Source organism: Neofelis nebulosa, chromosome 5, assembly GCF_028018385.1.
Source record: "Neofelis nebulosa isolate mNeoNeb1 chromosome 5, mNeoNeb1.pri, whole genome shotgun sequence".
Classification (NCBI taxonomy): Eukaryota; Metazoa; Chordata; class Mammalia; order Carnivora; family Felidae; genus Neofelis; species Neofelis nebulosa.
Genome location: NC_080786.1, coordinates 136,296,515 through 136,320,897, shown reverse-complemented (window position 1 = coordinate 136,320,897; position 24,383 = coordinate 136,296,515). Strand labels below are relative to the sequence as shown.

The 24,383-nt window shown below is 38.3% G+C and overlaps 1 protein-coding gene across 3 annotated transcripts in view; it reads right to left on the bottom strand.

Moving 5' to 3' along the window:
• The window catches only part of NCAM2 (neural cell adhesion molecule 2), a 529,034-nt gene extending 505,729 nt beyond the window's left edge, over positions 1-23,305 (bottom strand). For all 3 annotated transcript variants that reach the window (XM_058731784.1, XM_058731785.1, XM_058731786.1), the window contains exon 1: positions 23,131-23,305. In XM_058731784.1, coding sequence (XP_058587767.1) covers positions 23,131-23,185 — 55 coding nt within the window. In that variant the 5' untranslated portion in view covers positions 23,186-23,305. The remainder of the gene's footprint in view (positions 1-23,130) is intronic.
• Positions 23,306-24,383: the final 1,078 nt, after the last annotated feature.

Here is a 24,383-nt window from a genome sequence, read left to right as displayed (position 1 = left end):
CAGTCAGCCTGAACTTGCTCTACCTTCAAGCATCACCTTCATCCCTCTCTTAACCACCATCACCAGGATGAGTTTTCAGGAAGAGTCCATGTTACACCAACACTTTCAAAGTTCTCAGTGTTCTCATTAAACTTATTTCTGGACTTCAACCTTTTAAATGACTCTATATAAGAAAAATGGCTTAGGTTATGCTCGGTCTCCTGTTATCATTCACAATTCAATAAAAAATAGTGACTGTCCTTGAACTTACTCAACTCTATCTTCATGTAATTTGCCCAAAGGCATTTTCAATTTGTTCAACACTCTTTGGCCAAGACTTCACATATACTTGTGGGTATACTTCACAAACCCACTCCCTCTGGACCTACTCTCTCACTCTGATTCACAGCAGCTCAGACCTCCAGTATACCCAGTTCACTGACTCCACCCTACCAACACGGCATTCTCTGCCCTGGAAGTATAGCAGTACTTCTATTCTTTTTTTCTTTTTCTTTTTCTTTTTTTAAGTATATTTATTTATTGGGGGAGGGGGGAGGGAGGGAGGGAGGGAGAGAGAGAGAGAGAGAGAGAGAGAGAGAGAATCCCAAGCAGGCTCCACACTGGCAGCACAGAGCACAATGCAGGGGCTTGAACACAGGAACCATGAGACCATGACCTGAGCTAAAACCAAGAGTCAGATATTTAATCCACAGAGCCGCTCAGGCACCCCTCTATTATTTTTCTTTTAAATATCCCCTCTTTAGGGCACCTGGATGGCTCAGTCGGTTGAGCGTCCGACTTTGGCTCAGGTCATCATCTCACAGTTCATGAGTTCGAGTCCCACGTAAAGCTCTGTGCTGACAGCTCGGAGCCTGGAGCCTGCTTCAGATTCTGTGCCTCCCTCTCTCTCTGCCCCAACCCACTCACATTCTGTCTCTGTCTCTCTCAAAAATAAATAAACATTAAAAAAAATTTTTTTTAATATCCCCACTTTGGGGAAAATAAACATTTATATCACAGAATAAACTCCTGGAAAATAAAATATACTAGTTGATTCCAAGTAAAATAAACATGTTTACTTCAGATGCAACAAAGGCTCTTATTTTAATAAGAGTGATTTCAGTATTTAAAAAGCTAGGAATTTAACTCCTCCAAATAATCACAAAACATTAAAGAAACAATGGAATACTCAGTATCTTGGAAATGTCTTCTCTGATATAAAGGTATTGCCACTCCTGGAGAAAGAGAACATATTACAACACTTCTACTCTTTAATTTGTAAATCCTTTCCCTTTGGAATAAAGCACTATAATGGATATTTGGATAAAATATTGGAAACAATCTAGTACATTTAAAATAATTTTTAAAGCACATGAAATTTTGGCCAAACACGATTTTTCCCCTAATACGAACCATTTAAAAATTTTCTACCTAAGTTGAAAGCCAATTTAGATTAAGCCGTGCTACTTGCTAGCTGTCAATAATTGAACAAGTCACTTATCCCTTTAAGGGATTTTTTTTTCTTTTCATCTGTAAAATCAGATTTTTGACGGAAATAATTTGTAACCCCTTCACATATAAATGAATATTTCACATTTCTCAGTTTTTTCTAGGAATTCTTGGAAAACACAAAACCTAACCATCTTCTTTGCTCCAGGGAGAAGTGCACAAGCAAAAGCAAGGTGACTGACCCCAGCAATAATGGTACCATACAGAACTGGTGCTATCTTATGGGTGGCAGGATAAAACTGGTTGATGTTACAGTTCTTTCTGAGTCAGAGCTTCATTTCCCTGTGTTGTTTCAATCAAATTCTCAGCACTTGGTGGACACCCATATAATCAAAATGCATGCACAGGTTGATATCACAGTTTGCCACTTATATAGAAATATCACATATTCTTTGTATTATTGCTTTGGGAATAAGTGTATTATTACTGATGCTAGATGTCAAATCCCTTGAGAAAGTGATCCAGGGTTTATATATCTTTTTATTACCCACAGGCTTCAATGGCTGCAAAGATTTGACAAATAGGAATGAGAAAACGATATACAAGCCAATCTAAAAAATGCATTTGTGAATTTTTCTTCTCATTATTCATCACTCTAAATTGTGTTTCAACACCTTGCTTTAATGTAAAAAGTCTAGTTATCACTGGACTATCTAAAAATATAAACTAATAAACACTAAACAATGTTTATCTCTTTGATTTACATTGTATATGGAAATGATATAGATTAATACAATCTGCTCCAACCAAGCCTCTTTCCAAGGACGGCTATATGAAATGGTACCATTAAAAAAATATCTGGATCTTTCTTAAAACTAGTATGGAAGTCATCATCTATTAAACTGTTTAAAATTATCTGACCTCAGAAGTCACACATTAAATCAATTTTAATCTTCCGTCTGGATAACAGAATAGTACATTTTGATCATTTAATAATAAAAATTATATATCCTATTTTCCCTTTTTCACCTTTACCCAGAAAACTCTGAATTAAATGTAACTTTAAATGCACTAACATAGCTAGTGTACTTTTTTTAACATAGCTATTTATGCTATTATCTTTCTTGTCCCTCATGTTTTGTTTAGGTTTTAGGAGTACTGTGTGTATATATCTTTCACAGTGTGACCATAGATAAATTTACACATATGCAGGCTATAAATCTTAACACATTTTAAAGTAAATTAAATATTCAGTAATATTTTATTTTAAACCATAAACATTTTTAGGATGGCTAATTTCTCCTACTTTAACTTTTAGTGTGCTTCTGTTATTGCTGTTTTGCTTATTTAATTACTGTAAGATATATATTCATATACAAATCAAGTCTGACTTTCTGACCTTTTTCCCATTAAAATTAAACTGAAAAAAGATTAGAAGAGTTTTAACATTTGTTTCATCACAGTGAAACATTAAAAATAATCAGCAAAAGATTACTCAGAAATTAGCAATACTCTATAATATTACATGGACACAAATGGACTATTTAGAAGATGATGATGCTTAAAATATTTTGTAATAATTTCAAAATATATCTGTTGTAGAGTACTCCTTGGACACATTTAGTTCTCAGAATGAATTAACTTTGGTGTAACTATTAACTAATATAGTAGTTTTAGTAATAAAATAATTCAAATATTTATTTGGATGGTGCCATTTGAAAAGTCATTCCATACTTTTTATAGCTGAAATAAATTTTTGCTATAGAAGATGAGTCAGAAAAGCATTGAACAAATTTAGGTAGGTAGGGAATGCACATAAGTAACTAAAGCATATACAAGAAGATAAACTTCTAGGTTTCTGACTATTATACTTGCTATCTTCTCTAAAAATTTATAAGATAGATCACTGAGAAGGAAAAGTGTAAATATTTCTTATTAAGTTGCTAACCCAAGCTACTGAATTAATACAAATAAAAGAGGCAAAACATAGGAGTTTAATATTTAAGCATATATTTTCAGAGAACTTTTTTTTAATTAATTTATTTATTTTGAGAGAGAGAGAGAGAGAGAGAGAGAGAGAGAGACCACAAGCTGGGGAGGGGCACAGAGAGGGAGAGACAGAATCCCAAGCAGGTTCCATGCCATCAGCACTGAGCCCGACGTGGAGTTTGAACTCATGAACTATGAGATCACAACCTGAGCGGAGCTTAAGAATCAGACACTTAACCAACTGCGGCACCCAAGTGCCCCTATTTTTAGAGAACTTCGAGGCAACTTTATTTAATTTATATTTCCACCAAAACTGTTCTAATCAAAGTATATGTTTACCTTTTTTTAATGTTTAGTTATTTATTTTGAGAGAGACAGAGCATGAGTGGGGAAGGGGCAGAGAGAGAGGAGAGAGAGAGAAATCCCAGGCAGGCTCCTCACTGTCAGCACAGAGCCCAGTATGGGGTTCAAACTCACGAAACCGCGAGATCATGACCTGAGCTGAGATCAAGAGTCTGGATGTTTAACTGACTGAGCCACCCAGGTGCCCTTGTGTTTATCTTTTTAAAAAAAAATATTCTTTTGAAAGAATAAGTATTCTGTAACATTTATCAGTAAAATACGCTTATAACAGCCCTCACAGCCAGATACTTATCTATTTTGTTTAACACAAATTCCTTTTGTCACAGTTTTAAATTCTACTTTTATTGTAAATATAAACGCAGCATAAGGGCATCACTCATTTATTTTTTCAACAGCATTTACTATAAGCATCCACTGTGTGCATCACGGTAACATAAACTTTTGTCTGTAAGCTTAGAATCTGATTTAGAAGACAAGATTAATGAAATTGAAACACCTATAACCCAGGATAATATAAGACTATAAGTGAAGAGTATTAATCTGTATTCTACTGATTTATAAGAGAGAAATGTAGTTTGGAATGACTAAGAAAGGTTTCAAAAACGAATCAGGGTTTGAGCTTCATTTTATATGAAAAATTGAGGTAAACAGAATTCAAAACTGCTGTCTCATGAAGTGTCTAAAAAGCTACCTCTAGAAAATTATTCTGGAATTTCTAGTGGGGGATCAAATCAATTCTACTTTTTGTAAACATAATAATCACAATACACTCACTGTCCCCTCTTCTGTATTTCCATTTCTTTCTTATATGTCTACACACTGAGTCTTTATCATGTTGCCACTATCTGAACCTGCTGCCTGTGACTTCCCACTCAGTGTGCTGAGCCATCCAGCTCCTGGACAGGGAGTGAAGAGTGGAGAACCAAGATGTCACTATCAGCTTTGATTCTCAAATAGCACTTTTAAGTAGACCATGGCACAATGGATAGCTTTGAATGCTAGGATTTTAGAGTCAAAATCCAGGCACTTGAAAGAAAAGAGTATTTTCATAACAAGTGTCCCTTTAAATATGAATAACTAATGACTCAGAGCAAAGAGGTTATAAAAAATGATGCCCTGAAAAGGAAGAGTGGACCTGCTGTAAGGACAGCTTGCCATTCCCTAAAAAAGAGAAGAACTACAAGTAGTTGTTGGGAAAGATGAAAACAGGTGACTGTCAAGTGTCTCTGAGACAGTTACCTTTTCCTTCCTAGTGTTGTACTTCTCGATGGGACCCAGGAGGCAACTGGCTAGCTTGCCCTGTCATCACTACCACCATAATATCTACTACCATCCCCACTCAGAGATTTGAGAGCTGAATGGGTTTTTTTCTTTGTTCTCCATCTGCAAGCATGCAAAGATCACCAGCATGACTGGCTACAACAGGGAACAAAGATTGGGAAGATCAGTTGGCCCCAGAGGGTCCAAACTGTGCTCCTCCCTCCAAGCCTTCACCGACTCTACTGTGATGTACAGGGGGTGTGGGGTGTGGAAGATCACTAACGCTTAAACCAGAAAACCCAGTAGCCTAGGAAAACACCAACAGGTAGGTCATGAGAGAGGAACTGCTAAGTCTCTGAGCATAATCAGAGTCAGTGGGAGCTGAGGAGGAGCTTTATTCAATAGTGTGGGAACCACTGATCATGCTGTGAAAACAGACTATATGAAGTGTCAGTGTTGGGGGAGGCCATCGAGAGGACATGACTGCCAGCTAGCTAAACCACAAACTGGACCCGGGCAACTGGAGGCTCCTCACTGCCTCCCCAGTCCTTGGAATATACACTCTGCTCATTGTTGCCACAATGGGAGCCACTGTCTAATATATAGCCTTGAGAACAATGTGTTGGTGAGACCATATGGATAGTAGAAGTGACTGCACCCAGTTAAGGCCTTTATATAAACTTTTAAGATTGTGGCAGGTGGGTGCAGAGATCTACTGTCTATGGCCACTCAAGACAATCCTCGTCTGGAAATTTAGTAAACCCAGTGCATACCAATCTACCTCTTTCTTCAGTCTCTTCTTGCCCCCATGTTATGTGGGCCAGATTGTAAACCAACAGCCAGTAGTACAGATACTGCCTACCTTCCAGGCAGAACCAAGAGCCACACTTGAGTTAGGGATGGATAAGAGGAGAGAAACAAACAAGAACAATAAGCTTCCACCTAAACCCAGACACAAGTCTGAGTAGAGTTATGGGAAGAAGAGGAAGCCCTTGAGAGGGAGACAGAACTTGGCAGTAGACTTAGACAGTTCTGAGTTGCTCACATAATAAATAGTGTAATTATCCTTAAATCCTCATTCTGCATCAGCTTTGAAGCCCTGCACCATGACAGCAACAGCTAACAAAGAGAAGCAGAGACCCCAGATATCATCAAGATCCCAAATGCCAAACTTACCAGCCGCCATGTACCCTCAGCAATGTATGGGAAAACTAAACAGAATGTAATGAATGATGCAGTGACAACACAGCTTTCCAAAACTAATAATTACCTCAAAAAATATTCTGACATCTTACCAGAACATTGTTTGCCATAGAGTCAAACTCTCTTCAGAAAACTTCCAAGGAAGGTGGGTTAATAAATTATCAAAAAAAAAAACAAAAAAAAAAACATGCAATTATACCTTGACTTCATAATTGATGATATAGCTAATATTAATTGAACACTTACTATGTAAGCAGTGCTATTACTATCCCCATTGTACAGCTGAGAATATTAAAGAATAAAGAAGTGAATCACTTGTTTGCGATCTCTCATTAAGCAAGTGAGTGAGCAGGATGTGAATTCAAATCTGTCAGAGTTCGGGCTTTGTGCTCTTCACCATCATACAGCCTCTGACATGAAAAAAAAAAAAAAAAAAAAAAAAAAAAATATATATATATATATATATATATATATATGTGTGTGTGTGTGTGTATATGAGGCTCAAAGCATTTACATAGCCACAAATCAAAACAAAAATTTTTGCAAGTAACATTAACAAAAATTTTGCTTTGATGCTAGAGGGAACGTAAAGATATTTAGATAGTCAGCTCTAAGTAGAGATCTGGTCTTCACGGGGTATGGAACAGAGCTGGAAATAAAACACAGATGTTGAGTTGTTTCTTGAAGACATCATTTGGGCCACAGGATCCAAATTTATTCGCAGGAAACCACTACCAGCTTGTGCTTGGGAAAGGGTTTTGCCCCAGCACTAAGCAGCCACTGGCCTCAGTGCCTGGAACTGCCATGTGCTGGCACAAATTCATTTAGCACCCAACCACTCAGGCAGAACGCTTCAACAAACAGCCACGCGATGTGAATTCTGAACACTTCAGAAACAATTTTGACCGGTGTCACCAAACCGTACGAACTAAAACAGTATCAAAGAAATCTTTTAAAATGGGACCATTCAACGTCATTTATAGGAAAAGGAAAGACGCTCTCAAAGTACTTTTTAGCTCCATAAAACCATAAACCAGTCTAGGATAAACTTAATCGAAACTATTTAATTTGAACACTATTACCTGGCTGCAAATAAGTAAATTCAGTTGTACTGAATACCTGCAAATACAGAAATGCTTTATATGAAAAACATTAGCAACAAAACTCACAAAAGCTCTTTACATAAATGAATTTGTTCTCTGTCATCAGAAATAGAAGATTATCTACTTAGTAATCCTCAAAAGGGACATGGTAATCAAACACATATACAAAAGAATTTGTATCTACAATTTTATGATTTAATCCTTATTGTGATATTACAAATATGTTAAACAATTTGTTCAGCAGCTTTGAAACAAATGTTATAACTCAGTTGTACAGCACGATGTAAAAGAGAGCATAACACTGCTAGAAACTCAGCAGCCTTCATGTCTTCAGTTACAAATTGGGGAAAATGAAAATGAAGAATTCAAGCATGTGCATGCATTTCAATCACAGTCCCTGAGCTGGAACCAAAGCACCCATGCTCCAAATGCTGATTTTATCTATATTCATGGAATGTGTTTTGATGGAAAACATCATAAATTATGAATGTTTGTGTGCTGGGAGTTTCTTTTAAAAAAATAAGGTGGGAGAACTGTTTAGCTGTTCATTTTGTGTAACAGAGAGACAACAGATATTGTTTTGTAGTCTTGAGAAATTAAACACTAGCTAATTAGTCTTGAGTTACACAAAGTGTGAATAATAAGTCCAATGTTTTATCATGGAGTACATTTTCTTCTTAGAGGCAAAAAACAGCAAAGAACAAATCATTAAAATATTCATGAATTTCAGCCCTAATGAAAACAATGAAACAAATAGAGCAAGCATTTTGACACAGCATAGAGTGATGGAATGATTTTCCAAAGTGTGTGTGTGTGTGTGTGTGTGTGACCTATATTATATATATATATATATATATATATATATATATATATATATAGGTTTTATATATACATATATATACATATATATATGCACACACACATACATATTCCTCCACACAAAAATTTATATATATATATAATTTTACATTTGGCCATTCAGGAAAAAAAAAAAAAAAGCAGTGTTGGTGAGAGTACCTGGCATAGGGAAGAAAAGAAGCAGAAAAAAAGCCATCCAAGAAAAAGTAATTACAGATCAGGGACACAGTTTTATACCTTAAGCATCTCAATCTCTATCCTGCATAGTCTCGGGAGAAAAACCATCTAGAGGCCAGGAACTGGTGTGGTTCACAACTTGGTCTAGCCATGTAGTAGGTTAGTACCCTGATCAATGAGTCTACTCATTTCAATACATGGCCTGTCTCGTCAGTCAATATCAAATCAATATTCTTTGTTTTCAGTTTCCACTTTTCCCTCTAAAGGAGACCCCGACCCCCATTCCTATTTTTCATCCTACTTTTCCAGAAATCAAATGAACATTTTTTCTTGACCTTCTTAAATTTGAGAACATTATTCTCCTGTCTAGTTTGAAAACAATAAATAAATAACAGCAATGAAATATATTTCCTTTAAAAAATTAGCTTCTTCTATATCATAAGCTTATGGAGGACTAGTCAGGCTTACGTAATTTGTTTTATCCCAAATCTATTACCCTACCCCTGCCATACTTTGACCACAGTCTTCAAGCATTGTATGGTGGAAAACATTCAGGCCCTCAAATTCAAAATTAGCCTTTATTCAAATCCCACTTTAGCCACGTCACAGCTATGTGACCTCAGGCAAACAGCTTTATCACACTATCTCTTAATTTCACTTATCTGTAAAATTTTTAAGAAAAGATACTAACAGATGTGTATACACAGATATTAAATAAGATCAAGCACAAGAGCTTTCTTAGGAGATTTTCCAGGATAGAGCCTACGCGCAAAGGAGTTAGTATCCTTACCTACCGTTCTTAAACGTAACAACGGTAAAACCATGCACAGTGTTAACAGCTTCCTTTTATAGTGGCCTGGCAGAAAAAGATGACACTGTTACCGGCCAGCCAAGGGTCCAACCCAACTTTGCCACTGAGCAGCTTTGTGAGTTTGACAAGTCATTTAAACTCTTCAAAATCTGTTCATACCTCCTTCTCTAAAACAGAATCATCCTCACAGGTCAGGGTGAAGAATTAAATTAGATCACACATACAAAGTACATGAAAATGGCACATAGTGACTCTTGACGCAGCTTATGTTCTTTGTCAAAAACGGCCCTTTGCACATCCCTGTGGCAGACACAGGTGACCACCGCACACTATGTCCTCTCCCTCATTCTTCTTACTAAACGAACACTGAATTTGACTGAACGATCATATGTGTCCAGGGAGACTGACCTTCCCCTCAGCAACAGAAAGGAGTTGATTAGTCAGGGGAAATCATGGTGGTGTCATTCTCCTCACCAGCCATTAGTTAAGCGGAGTTCATACGATACAATTTTAGCCAATGAGAACTGAGGGAAGGCTGCTGGATGACATTTGAGAATTTTTTTTTTTTTTTTAGTAAAGAGGCCAGTGAAATATTTATCTTTCCTAACTTCAGATTTTATTGCCAAAAAACGTGATACATGAAACTGTTGCAGCCACCTTTCCTCCAGGAGGTCACGGAAAACTAGCAAAAGACAAAGAGAAATGTGAAGTCCAAACCTGACTCCGGATGGTTTCTTAAATGCTACAATAGATTATTATTTTTAAGCCATTTTAAATTTGTCCTACTCTTCTTTGCCCCTAAAAGCATCCTAAACTGATGTAGTTTCCTTATGGAAGTATTCAGTAAGTCAACCACGAACTGATGACTTCATGAATTATTAATAATTATAGTGTCTCACTGTAAGAGAAGCCATTTAAAATATAGCTTATATTTAAATATTAATGTTATATAGCCTTTAATGAATTATACTAACCTGGACAATCAAATTGCCCCACTTTGCAACCACCATGAACCCAGTGTTTCCAAATCTTGTTGGTTCTCCGTGCTCATTAATCTTTTAGGTCTCTAAAAGATTTACTCCTTTGCCAATCGGTACTTGCTCACATAGAATTTGGCCATTCAAAAGAAATGGCTGCAAAGAGTGGTGAAAACCTGAAACTACAGCCACTCCCAATAACTCCTTTCTCCCTTCAGCCATGTCTTGCTATTGCATAGGTACCATGTTTCAGTCAGAGAAATGAGTAAATTTTTAAAACCAAATATTAACTAAATTTGAATTTCAAGTCCTTCACTTATTAGATGCCACTTAACTTTTATGAAATGCAATTCCCTCATCTGTAAAATAGTAACTTCAGAATTCCTATATATGTTGTGAATATAAAAATGAGGTAACCCTTATGAAGGTACTCTGCAGGGTGACTGACAGATTTTTTTTTCTGACAAATGTTGTCCCCTTTACCAAACTCTAACCAGGCTCCACTGAGCCCTTTTCTCAACAAGGCCTCAATCCTGACCTTTAAAGATTTGAATGAAACACTAACATTCTTTTTAACAGCTCAAGGCTGCATCCCTGGAATGACTCTAAACCCCTTAAAGTACCTGCCTGAGAAAACTCAAGCCTGCCAAAAGAGCTTACTGTTAGTTCCAGCCTAAACCTCAAGATAGGACCCTGTCTCCCAGCCTCTGTGGGATGCTGGGAGCGTAACTTTGATAACCATCAGTTAACAAACCCAGGTGGGTTTCAAATACACCAAATCACTCCTTCCTGCTTTTTGTAATTTTTCACTTCTCTTACTCTACTGAACCCCAAGCACCTCCCTCCCTATTCTCTATTCTCCCTTTAAAACACCCAGTCACCTCTACACAAATCAAAGATGAGTTCAGTTCCCACTTGGGCCCCTTACCCTACTGAATATAGTCATATACTTCATTCTGATTAAAATCTATCCTTAACCACTAGTGTCTGGCTTTGTTTATCTCTGACACTTCCTTCATCCAATTAACTCATTAAATATTTAAAAACAGACACTGTTCACTGGGGACACAAGGTTGTCTGTAACCACTCTCTGTTTTGTCGGGCATCTCCTTCTCTCCTTGTATGCATGTAACTGTCAGACTTTATCCCAGATCTTCAAAGTCTGACCCTACCACCCACTTCCTCATTACCTTTTAGCTGATGAATTATCCTTGAAACAAAGCAGCAATTGATCTTTACTAATAGTATTTACTTTCGCTTCTCATTCTCAGCTCCCTGTGTGCTTTTCTGCTCAAGTAGTCAGAATGTGTTCTGGAGTCACAAATTGTAAAAGACAATTTACACTTCTTATGACAATCTCCCTCTGCCCATCACACATCCATGTGCAGGTACATCACCTGAGATATGGAGACTTTAAAATCATGTGCCTTCTGAGAAGCAGCCACACAGGAAGAGACCGCGAAAGTTCACTAACAGATAAGTTCCCTTCCCCACCCCCACCAGAGTCAGTAGTTTTAATCCTTGATTCTAGCAGGAAGGAGATACATTCTGCTTACAGAAGTCATCGTTCACCAAATAATCTGTATTCATGCACGGTGTAGGATAGAGGGTATTTCTAATAAAATGTTTCATACAATAGAAATTAAACAGGACCCTGAAAGAGAAAATACATTAGCAATTTAGGGTACTTCATAATCGCTCACAACTCTGTACTAAGTGTTATTTAAATATCACGAGAATAGTAAAGTTGAATACTTCATAGCCACTTTGGATATAATGGTGAAAGTTTTCAGTAAAGCACAGAGAACGACATGATATCTATCATTTAATAATCTGTGCTGAGTTTTGTTCCTAAATTGCAGACCACACATAATCCCCACAGAGGTAAAATGCATTAGCATAGGGTTTATGAGAGGCCTCTGAACTAAAATGACTTACAGAGATAACCAATTAAAGTGATTATAAATTATGTCAAATTTGAGGGGAGAAATGAAAGTAAAAATGGATGAATCAGAAGCAGTAGTAATCTCTCTAACTGCAAGCCGTGTTTCAAGTTAAAAGGGGCATATACAATGCTGGTAATATTAGTGGATAAATGGAAGGCAGAAAAAATAAATAGGTGATAAAGACATTCTGGAGTGTCTGAAAATGTATTCTGTCCAATTAACTGTCTTACCACTGAAGTCAGACAGAAAAAAAAACATCATAAACTCATGACAAAACATGGCTACCAGACAAGAGAGAATTTGTTTAGGTTAAACTGAATTTCATTTTTTAAAAAAGAAAACAAAACCCAAGTGCCTATGAAAAAAATAAGATAAAATACTCTTATCTTGCTTGTCTTCCTGTACATACAGTTTAGGATCGGTTTCCAATAATCATTGATTGAATAATCAACTTTTAATTAACCCCAGCAGATTATCTTTGATTTTTGAGGACTTTAAATACTTGCTTTATTGACAAATCAGACATTTACTATTGACAGTATCTAATCTGTTTAATTATACCATTATCAACATATTATATCTCCCTCATTTATTTCTATGCATGGAAAACTTGAAACCTTAACCACAGAATGGTCTCCTAAGCCTCAGATAAGGCTTCAAGAGAACAAATCTTATAGCAAGATTTAAAAGTTTCCTTTAGTCCCAGACTGATTTATTTTCAATGTAGGAGATAAAGGCAGATCATCTTTCCTTTCCTTCTGAATTAAATAATCACTGTGACTTGATTACTTTATAGCTACTCATATATTTATTGAAGGCCTACCACATGCAGTGGTGATGTAAACAAAATTTTTAAAACAAATACCCAGACCAGCAACTAATACATTTCCAACAGTCAAAACTAAATATATTTTTAAACAGGTAGTTTGTTTTACTCCTGCTGGGTAATATTTAAATATTCATTTAGCACATATTTACTAAACATCTACTATGTTCCAGGAATAAATGTATGAATTTACAGTGAACTCTCTAACCAAGTACATTGTATGGAAGGCAGCATGGAAATGCATTCTTGCTCTCGGGGAGTTCACACAGAAAGTCGCAAGAGTTGCAGTGAAGTCTGACAGGCAGAATTCTGGTATATTACCAACAAGTATGATTGGAGCATCCGTGTCTTGCACATTGACTGGTGATTAGTGTGTATTTGTTGAGAGAAAGAAAAATGTTTTCAGTGATGAAATGGCTGAGCTAAGTCTTGAGAAAAAAAAAAGGAATAGTCTAGGCAAGGTTAAGAGAAGTGTAAAATATATGGGCTGTGTAGACACAGGGCCCAAGTCTGGGAATTCCAGGAGTGGTGCAAAAGCGTTTGGTGCACATAGTAACAATCACGAAGCTAAGAAAACAGGATCCTGAAAATGAATAAAAGGTAAAAGTCTCAACAGTGCTAAGTCAGGAACTCTCAAACAATACAAGCGAAAGGGAATCCTCCAAAATGAACAGCATGTGTCCTGTGAACACAGTCCAAAAGTAACTTTGAAGAAGAGCACACACACATAAAGTACGTACTGTACCACAAAGTTCGTTTTGAGAATTACTCCATAAATAGGAGAAAAATATATTTCGGTGAAAGCAGAGAAATTACAACAGGAAAAATGCTACATGTGGAATAAAATATTTCTATCAAGTCCTGGGCCGACCACTTTTTAAGTCTTTCTTCTTGGACAAGTAATTTCACCTCTTAAAGGTTCATTTTCCTCTTTTCTAAATCTACCTTTCGGGGTAATTATGGGACTTCAAGTAGGTAAATTTTAAGCTGACCATCAAAGTTTTTGTCTCAGTATATAATATACACATGCTAAACAATGTTAACAACAACTCTTTGATAATTCAAAAGTTTAACCTAAGGTATTAGCATAAAATCTGCACAGGAGGTAGGGTGAAGCCAGGGATTTTGCGATAAAGGGTATGAAAAAGTAGTGAATAAGATTGAAAATGTACTTAATTTCAGTTGGCATTAGAAAATTGTAAGCGATTCACCTAAGTAAATAAAAAAAGAAAATTTTTAAAAATACAGGTAAATATCACTGGTCAGTACTTTGACAAAGATTATGGTATACACGTCATGTTATTTTTTTTAACATTTATTTATTTTTGAGAAACAGAGACAGAGCATGAGCGGGGGAGGGGTAGAGAGAGAGAAAGACACAGAATCTGAAGCAGGCTGCAGGCTCTGAGCAAGCTGTCAGCACAGAGCCTGATGCAGGGCTCTAACCCCCAAACTGTGAGATCATGACCTGAGCCGAAGTCGTATGCTCCACCGACTGAGCCACCCAGGCGCCCCTAATGTTCACATAATCTCTGTTTAACGTTTCTTGTGTCAATGAAACAAAGCTATCGCTACAATATATAGATGCAATGCTCTGCTCAGGCAGTATATTCAATATTTGTCACGAGTAGATAATAACCAGGGAGAAATTAAGTAGGGAAGTCAATTTAAAAATAATCAGAAAGAATAGTAAGTAGTTACTAGAAAGCTGGTTGGGAGTGCACAAGTTACAGTATTAGAAAAACTATCTACAAATCCTCATTAATACTTAGAACAAAGTATAAGTGTGCTTATTTTCTTAAATTAGGATGTGCTCTACTGTAAGTTTTAGCTTTATGACATTGGTTTATTTTACAAGTACTGGCATGCATTTCTATGCTAGCATCATATTTGCATCCCTGAAAAACGCTGGTGACTGCAAAGTTATACAGTAAAAAATATCATGGCATATGGGAAAAGACAGGATGAGAGGTCAGAACATTCCAAACCTACAGAAATGTATAACCAAGCACTAACGACAACCATAACAATCTTAATTAAAATACTAGCGCAGTTAAATCTCTCGTGATGTTTGTACCTCGCATTTGCATCTTCTTTCAAGATGCAAAGCCTGAAGGGCTTTCACTTTAAAACGAAAACTGATCCAGGGTGCAGCCTTTTAAAAAATATATAAAAACAAACACGTCATTTTAACACAGGAGAAAATGACTTTCCAGTTTTTTTTTATCTACACTCTCAACATTTCCAGATACATAGTATATTGAAAATCAAGATGGCTCTTAAACTGCTAAATGAACAAATACTTGCAGTAAAGGAAAGCATGTGAGTTGATTTTTCATATTTTTTACAAACACCTTGCTCGCAAATTGTTAAGGCTTTCTCTTTAGTAATGAGAGAGCTTGCTCTTGATCACTTAAGAAGTTAATGAGCTGAAGAAGTCATATGTGGACCAACACAATTCCTGCATCATTTCCCTATTAAACAATCGTGTATCAAAGAAACACACAAAGAAACAAACTGAATTACTCCTTGAATGCATATGATGCTCTTTGGCTACAACTTTGGATGTCAGCAACAGAACATACTTCATAGCTCAAGGCAAATCCGGCACTCTCAATCTCAAAACATCATCTATCAAGGGTAATGTTACCAGAATTAAATGAGACAACGGGTGAAAACACCCAGCAGAGCTCCCTGGCAGGCAAAAGACACTCAAAAATATCAATCCCCTTGGACACTAACAGAAAAACGTTCAATTCCATATATTTAATATCAAACTTTTTTAAATTTTTGTTTTAGTTTAGTTATTTTTGGTTCTTTTTTATTTTCTTATGTCTTCACGTTTTGTTTTGTTCTGCTTCCCCAGAATAAAAAGAAAAAGGGAAAAAAAAGCTCTGGCTAAGCAGTGAAAATAAATGAAGAATATACAATGAAAGCAAATTTGACCTACATGCTTCCGAGATTTTACCCAAAATTCCACACACACACACAAAACAAATAATATTGGAGTGCAAACAGTGATGGAAGAAAGAGGGAACCAAGTTAAATAAAAGTGGAGAAAAATTCTGAAATCGACAAAGATCACATTTCTATCTAGATGTTCCATGGACACCTCAGACTCCTATATATCCATGTAGAAAATTACAAACAAGCAAAACAAAAACAAAAGTAAAAACAAAAACGCCTCTTGCCTAAAATAAGTGGTTTTATTTATTCCCCTATTTCTACTAAGATAGGCTTAAAACATCAGGCACCACCTTCCTCCCAATTTGCCAAATCAAATGCGTTATTAAGATCCATTAATTCTTCCAGAGAAATATGTGACATGCCCCCTCACTCCTTTTTCATTCCCCTCTGTTTTACCCCATACACAGCCAGGAGACTTAAAACTTTAATCATGTTCTTAATTTTTATTAACATTTATTTATTTTTGAGAGAGAAAGAGAGAGCAAAGGAGGGGCAGAGACAGAGGGAGACACAGAATCCGAAGCAGAATCTGAAGCTGAGCTGTCCACGCAGAGCCCGACGTGGGGCTTGAACCCACGAACCATGAGATCATGACCTGAGCAAAAGTTGGACGCTTAACTGACTAAGCCACCCAAGGCGCCCCAGTCATGTTCTTTTTCTGCCCAAACAATGGCTCCTAAAGATCTACACCAAAGAGTCAAGCTCAGCTTGGTCTCCAGGCCTTCCTGCCTCATAGTCCCACCAATATTTCCACAACTCACCTTTCCAAACCCTTAAGTTAATTAAATCGGATTACTTCTGTCCTCTGAACACTTAGGGCATCCTTACTTACAACTTGTTCACCTGTTTTAACACCTTGTATTATCTTCTCCATCTACCACGTTGAATCTCTTTCTGCATTAGTGAACGGCAAGGTGGTATCCTGGTTAAAAGGCAAGTCTGCACATGTCTTAGGTTCACATCTTTGTTTCCTGGCTGGGCAGCCTTAGACAGTTATTTAAATTTTCTATGCCTCACAGCCCTCAAGTGTAAAAGGGGAATATTAATATGATAAAAATTAGAGGGCCGTTCTACATATTAAGCTACTTAGTACGCGTAAAGTGCTTACAATAGAGACTGGCAGTTAGCAAACACTCAAAAAATTTTAGCTCTTTCCAGGGGCTGAACTCCTAGCGGCTTATTTAGACCATTTGATTCTTAATTAATTATATATCCTTTGTCATTTTGCAACATTTTGTTGAAGTTTATTGACCTCTTGTATGCTCATTTGGTTTTATATTGTTTGTCCTGTCAACTATCAAAGTTGAAATCTATGCACTACCCCTTCCACACACATGCAAATTTTCAAACAAATACTATAAATACACTAAAAATAGGAATTCAACTAGAAATTCCTAATTCCAGATAACTACTAACTATAATTCATAATAGGCAAATCAGGTAATTCCTCTGTACCTCAATTTCTTCATCCATAAAATAAAGTTAATAGTCCCTTGGATTCCTGATGATCATTTGTTATAAGAAGGTTGAATGTACTTTGAACTAGTGGACTATGCTATTAGGAGATGCTGGCATTATACTCATTGTAAGCCCTGCACAAGTATTTGCTCCTTGATTAACCGACAAAATGCCACAAAATTCAAATATTATCATCACTTTGAGCTGAAGACATGTTGGATTAATTTTTTTAAACTGATGCAAAACTTTGGTGTTCAGAGAACTGAATTAAGAGTTTAGAAACCAGAGTTCTAGTTAGTAACCCTTGTATTTTTCTGTTTGACCTTTGGTAAATTACTTATCCAAATTGTGTCCCCGTCCTAAGCCTCTATGAGACTAGTGTCAACCTGGTGTTGGTCCATAAAAAGGATTCATGATACAATAAGAAACCCATTCCTCAAGACCCTTTACTGCCATCTGCTGGAAAACTGTGGAAATAAATATGTATTCTATCACCACAGCTACGAGTGGCGCCCCCTGGAGTTGTTCACCACACAACCTATACAACCATTCCTAGGAATGCTGCTGAATAAGGTGTCTGAGGCATCACAGACATTTAATAAATGTTTGATGAATGAGTAAATGAATGAGCCATCTTCGTCAATAAATCAGATTATCTCTGCCCCCTCAATACTCTTTCTAATCACAGAGCAGTTTTTGATGACTTAAAAAAAATCAAGGAAGTGGAATGTTTTTAAACCACAGGCAGATTTATCTGCATTCATAATACACATTGACATAGTAGGGTTGACATTTTATAGGAGGCCTACTATGTATCTATTATCACAATTGTTCAGTACAATTGTGGCAGTACAGCAACTATCAGATATATTTATGTCAGATTTTCAAGTAAACAAATGATGACTCTGAGAGTTTGCTTCTTCAAAGTCAAGAGACTTAGTGATCTAAGTCTCCTGATTTCAAATCCAATGTTTTTTTTCCCCTTCCCTGCTAGTTTTAATAACAAAATAGAGCCAAAAAAATTTGGACCACTGACCTGAAACTCTTAAAACTGTCATCTGTTGATTGCTATGCTTATAAATACTCTCAAAATTCCCTATCATACCTCCTCGCTATTTAAATTCAGACAAGTCTGTTTCATGACATCGTAACTTTCTAAAACGTCTTATAATGAATGTTTGATGAATTATGAGTGGAATAAGTGAGTATGTGACACCAGGAAGTATGTCAATAGCCATGTGGAATCAGCACTATTATAACTATAAAAACTGTAAATAGTTAAAAGTTATTAAAATATTTTAAATAGTGCCATATAGAAGCACTTACATTTGCTGAACAATTAAAGATACCTTGGCTTTATGAAGTTCAGGAATATTACATTTAATAAAAGCATAAAAACACTGGGTGCATCTCAAAAGTGCTCTTGTATCACATAATTTGGAAAATTAAAACTAATTTATAATCTTTTAAATAGGCCTTCAATATAATTGGGATAGTGTAAAGGACACAAGAAATTCTGAATCTAGGTCAGTAAACCTTGAAAAACAATGATACCCCCTTTACAAGAATATTAAAATTATTAAACTAATTTTGCATAAACCCACAGCCAGGGGAATAATTTTATTTTAGACCAAAAAAAAAAAAAAAAAAAACCCCACAGAAAAAACAAAAGCAATTCAAAGTTGCTCTACTACTTATCAAGCACTTTCTTCATGCTTTCAAAAGTTCACTGCTATGAGAGGTGACCCTGAATACAGATAAATTAAAATCATTTCCCAAATGTCAAAAGCCAGAGAGAGCAGAGGACTAGTTCCAGGGTCTTCTGATTGACACCCTTATTTCCATTCACATTGTTCCCTCACAAGGAAATAGACGAAAACAAATCACACTGTGTTCGGCTCGGTCACCAGACTCCATCTCTATAGCTCAATTCTCAGTCCCATTACAAACTAGTTCTAGGTTTGAAAGAAAGCCATTTTACTTACTAAATTATATGAGGTTTGACTTTCTTCTTGTACTGAATGAGGTTGTTTTCTTCCATTAATCGCTTCTCTCGTCGGATATTACCTCCGGGGGAACATTAGCCCCTCGTGTCAATGACAAGACTCACTAGACACCCAGGACCCACCACCTTCCCTTCTTGCTCTTCGGGCTCCAATTCAGCACTAGAAACTAAAGTGACCAGATGCTATGCTTAACTTCTTTGGCATAAAGCAGGAAAGGAAACCTTCCGGGTTGTTCATTGACAAATAACGATACTAGTTTACACAGCCTACCTTCTCTAAGTGCAAATGAATACGGAGTTGATTCAACAACAATGTTGCAAGAGAGGCTGCCATCAAAGAATTAGAGGGGGGTAGATTCAAAAGGACGTGAGAGAGGCTGTCTGTCACAGCCTACAGAGAAGACAGGGGTGTGGAGGGGACCTTCCTGTAGACCTGAAACCAGTAGTGACCCACACAGCTGCGCTTTATTTTTAGAAGGTACACTTCCCTAGCCAAGGATGACCTACCAGCACGTCACCAGAAAGAGAAAATGTAAGCAGATGCCTGTAAGTTCAACTCATTAACTAGGCAATTCACTTCCATCGCCACATGATTTTGGCTTAGGTAAGGGTTCTGCGTAGGGCTGAACTGGGTTGCAAAAGAGATGAATAGCTCTGTTCTCACCTTACATTTTCATACAAAAATGCTTCTATTTCATAAATATAAACGTCCAGTAATAGATGCTTATTAATCATACTTGAGTAATTTTTAAGGAGAAGACAACGATTTTAGAAAGTAAAAAAAAAAGCTTCAGGAAAGCAGCCCATACATATTACCACTTGGGAATCTGAATATAGATATATCCAAACAGCAAATGCACCATGAATCACAGACTCAAGTTATCACTTGAGATTTATGAGGACAGAGACAGTGACCAAGTTTTGAATACAAAGAAAAAATAATTGCAGAAGTGAAGAGTTATAGAATCTCCTCTCTGTTGACAATTAAATTCAGACTTGACAATTAAATCCCAACCTTACTTCATTAGATATTAATCTTGCAGTGGAAATGAGAGGCTTTTAAAGGAGCATTTCTGCTATAATCAAAAAGGCTTTCACTACAGTAGAACAATAATGTTGTGTTTAAAGTTAGAACTATTAGACCTTGTTAGCTAATTATGGTATTGGCATCCACTTAAGTTGCTCAGTTTTTCACTTCTGTCATTTTCTCCTATTCAACTGCTGCAGTTCAAAACGTTTTGACTACTTAAAAGGGAATACATCATCGTTGCCTTTCCCCAGTCTAACTGCACACCACTTTCCAAAGCAATAGCTTCAATCATGCTTCATAAAATCCCCTGCAAGTATATTGTTGGAAACATAAATCAGCAAGCTGGGGTTTTAGTATTTCTAAGGCAAGCCCAGGGATCACTAACAGGAGGCTGTGCCATGGCCCCATTTATAATAGAATAAACAAAATTATGAGTTACACTGGATCCATTTCTTTTTCAAAGATTGCTCCAGTGGTGTGGCTGATACTTGGCTTCTGCATCCTTAATTGGAGAACAAGACACTAGCATAGAAAACTGGACTCTGGGCTCAGGACTGCTGTTTCCAAGCATCTCTGACTTCATTAGGACACATGGCACAGAAGTACTACATGCTCGGTTTCACAAAAGCTAGGTCTCTCTGATAAGCATCTATTCCTCTATGAGTGCCATGCATTTTTAAATTGCTCTAGATACAGAGATCTTTAGAACGATGCTCTCTCCTCCTTCTCTGTTTCATTACAGTGAATATAGGCTCCCTTTCAGGCATGCTTTAGTCTTAGAGTCCCTCTTCACAATCACCCTGCATTCGGAATTATAAGCTAGGAGAATCACAATTTCAGAGGGTGCAACCTAGACCCAAATTAAATGTGTCTGTGTGTAATACTTAAACATTCCTAGATTTCCTTTTTGTCCCCCAAATCCCAACACACTTAGTGTCTATAAATGTAAATTCAGACTCCACAACTGAGACATATTTCTCCTCCAAACCAGTCACAACGTAATCATAAGTCTGCATAAACTTGCTTTCTATTATGCCCCCATCTTACTCCACACTAGCTACACTCGGTTAATTGCAGTGGTATTTTAAGCAATTTTCAGGGACAGCTTCTGAGGATTCACTAATACCTGTTTGTATTATAAATGAACAGTTAAACATAACCAGCAGCTCTACAAAAATTTAAGCAGCATTATCTGCAGGGCATAAAGTATATGTTGATCTTTGTTACCATAGTGATTAAATTAACTGACTGGCCTGGTGTTAGCTTCAGATGGACATATCTGCAATTTTGCTATGACTGAAATTTTGCATACTCTCTGTTATTAAGGGAAAATGAGCTGCATCTTACCAAGACACTCTATAATAAACTATAGCAATATTCAGTGTTTGAATTCTGATTTCTGAACCTAAAATCTGCATCCAGTCCTGTTTCATCAGCCACTAACACTATATAGCTTTAGGGAGGTGAGGGCAGAGAAAGGAGGGCTTCATATCCAAAATGTCAAGCCCTGCTGAAGAATGATAGAAAGACCCAGGGAGTGTGGAAGAACAGAAAACAACCATTTCTGGGTTTAAAATGGAGTTCTACCACCCCCTGCTGGACCAAATGAGCAACACAGAGGAGGCTAAAAAAAATGCTTAGAATTGAATACAGTGGAGATATTTTAACTTGTCTTGTAATTTATGTTTTCTCAAAAAACAATTTTCATGCCACACTAATGATATAACATTCTATGCAAATATTACACATCACAAAATTACATCTATTTTCTTTTTCTTTAAAGATTTCCACCAATGCATGTTTTAGTATTTTGTGTTCTCAATTAAATGTCCAAACTTGTCTGGACAGTTGAAAATGCTTCCATTTATTATAAATATATTTTATGTGAAAGTGAACTATCCAAACGAAGCAAGATAAATTCAGATCTAGCTCTCTACAGATAAACAGAGACAGCTTTCACAAATTCTCTCAGGTTATTCTAGTAAGCTATTCTTTTTTTTTTTTCCTCAAGAGATAAAAATCTCACCAGTTCTCCACAAGCTAAAACATCCCTTACAGGTGTAATTACAATCTGACGCTATAAAAATTTTCAACCTTGATGTATTAACAAGGGTGGGGGGAGCTGAGAATGAATGACTGCAACACATGCCTAGTTTTATCCATTTGCCTTCTTACACACAACATCCATGGCCCCTCTCTTAGTTTCAACAGAAATAAACCATCACCGTTCACTTCATAGTCAGGAATTGGGGTCTTGGGAAAGGGGGGGGGGAAGAAAGAGTGTCTAAGAATTGAATTTCTTGCACACGAGAGATAATTCAAAAACGAGTTTAATGCTGATAGTTTCTGCTGCTTCTGTAAAACATCATCGTTCCCTTTCCTTCCGCAACCTCAGATATTTAACTGTTAATACACACCAACATACTCGTCCAATTTTTGATAATGAAAATCGGAGAAAGCCAAGAACCCGGAAAAAGAAGCAGTTTGCCTCGCTCTCCTGCTCACCGATGCCAATCTCCAATTCTGTATTTTCTCTTATTTACGGGTCTCCACAGAACAGACCTAATTTTCACCGGCAGCTAAAATAAACAGTGAAAACAATAACAACAACAACAACAATAACTATAACTTTAGTTCTTTCATTTAATTCTTCTTGTGCCTCCCCCTGCCTCTCTTGGTTGGGCGGAAGGGGGAGGGAAAGTAAATGCAATAAAGCACCACACTCCTACCTTGCCCGCTACTGACAAGCAACCCGAGCAGGTAGAAGGAGAGGAGGAGGCTCATGTTCAGGACGTGACACTGGAGGACAGTTCCAAAGTTATTAAGTCCAGCCCTGGAGAGAGAACCTTCCGCTGCCACGGCCGCCTCAGCTAGAGCCGCCGCCGCTCCCGGGGTGCCCCAGCCGCCCGCAGCCCGCGCGCTCCTCCTCGCAAAGTGACTGCAAGCTCCGCTCCTTGCCGCACTATATCCAGGCAGCAGCGGCGGCGGCGGCGGCGGCGGCGGCGGCAGCAGCGGCGGCAGCAGCAGTAGCAGCAGCAGCAGCGGCCGCCGCGGCGGCAGCAGAGCCGGGCGGGGAGGGAGGCGGGGGCGGGGGCGCGGGGAGGGGAGGCGCGGCCGAGGTGTATCCCTCCGCGTCGCACGGCGGCCGCTTCTCCCGAGACGCGCGGCCCCAGGATTCGTCCGCAGTCGAGCTCGGAGGCGCGGGTTCGGTTCCCGGTGCCTCCAGCTAGAGTGGCCGCCGCGGTCAGGCTGGCACGAGCACGTCTGCGAGTGGCGGCCGCACGCTCAGCCTCGCGGTGATCCGCACGTTGACGGACGCCCCCGGGCCGAGGAGGGAGGGCAGTCTCGAGTTCCTGCACCGCCGCCGGCCGGTTCGCGGAAGTGGGCAGCTTGAGCTGATGCTGAGGCTGCAGGCGGCCACCCGGCCCCGCGCTCTAAGCGCGCCCGGACTTAGCGGGAGCGGGGGACCTGGGGGCGGGTGGTATTTTCTGCTGCTCTCATTCCTCCAAGGGCGTGGGAGGGGGAAGATTCTGTCTCTCCCAGGCCTTCCCTCTCGCTCAACCCTTCAGCAGGCTGCCCCCTTCCCACGCTTTCCACTCTGCCGCGGCACAAGGGGAGCGGTGTCCTCTAAGTGCCTACACTGCTTGTCTCCTCCGGCTCTAGAGGGTAGGCGGAAAGATGTGAACGGTGATTCTCATCCACGTCGACCCACTGCCGTTAAGAGCAGGTACTTAAAGGAGAGAGATTTAGCGGGGTGGGGAGCTGAGATGTTGGAGGGGCTGCGTTAAACTCGGCTGTCAGCGTCTGCCGCGTCCTTGGACAAGTCCGAAGTCTCCCCTAGCCACTCTCAGCGGGCTCTGCCCTCGGTCCCCAACGCACAGCACCGGCCAGGTCCCCGCGAGGTGTGCGACGAGGGAGGTCCTGGAAATGTACAAAGATGAGTTGCGCGGGGATCCGTCCCCAGCCCTCCCACCACGCATAC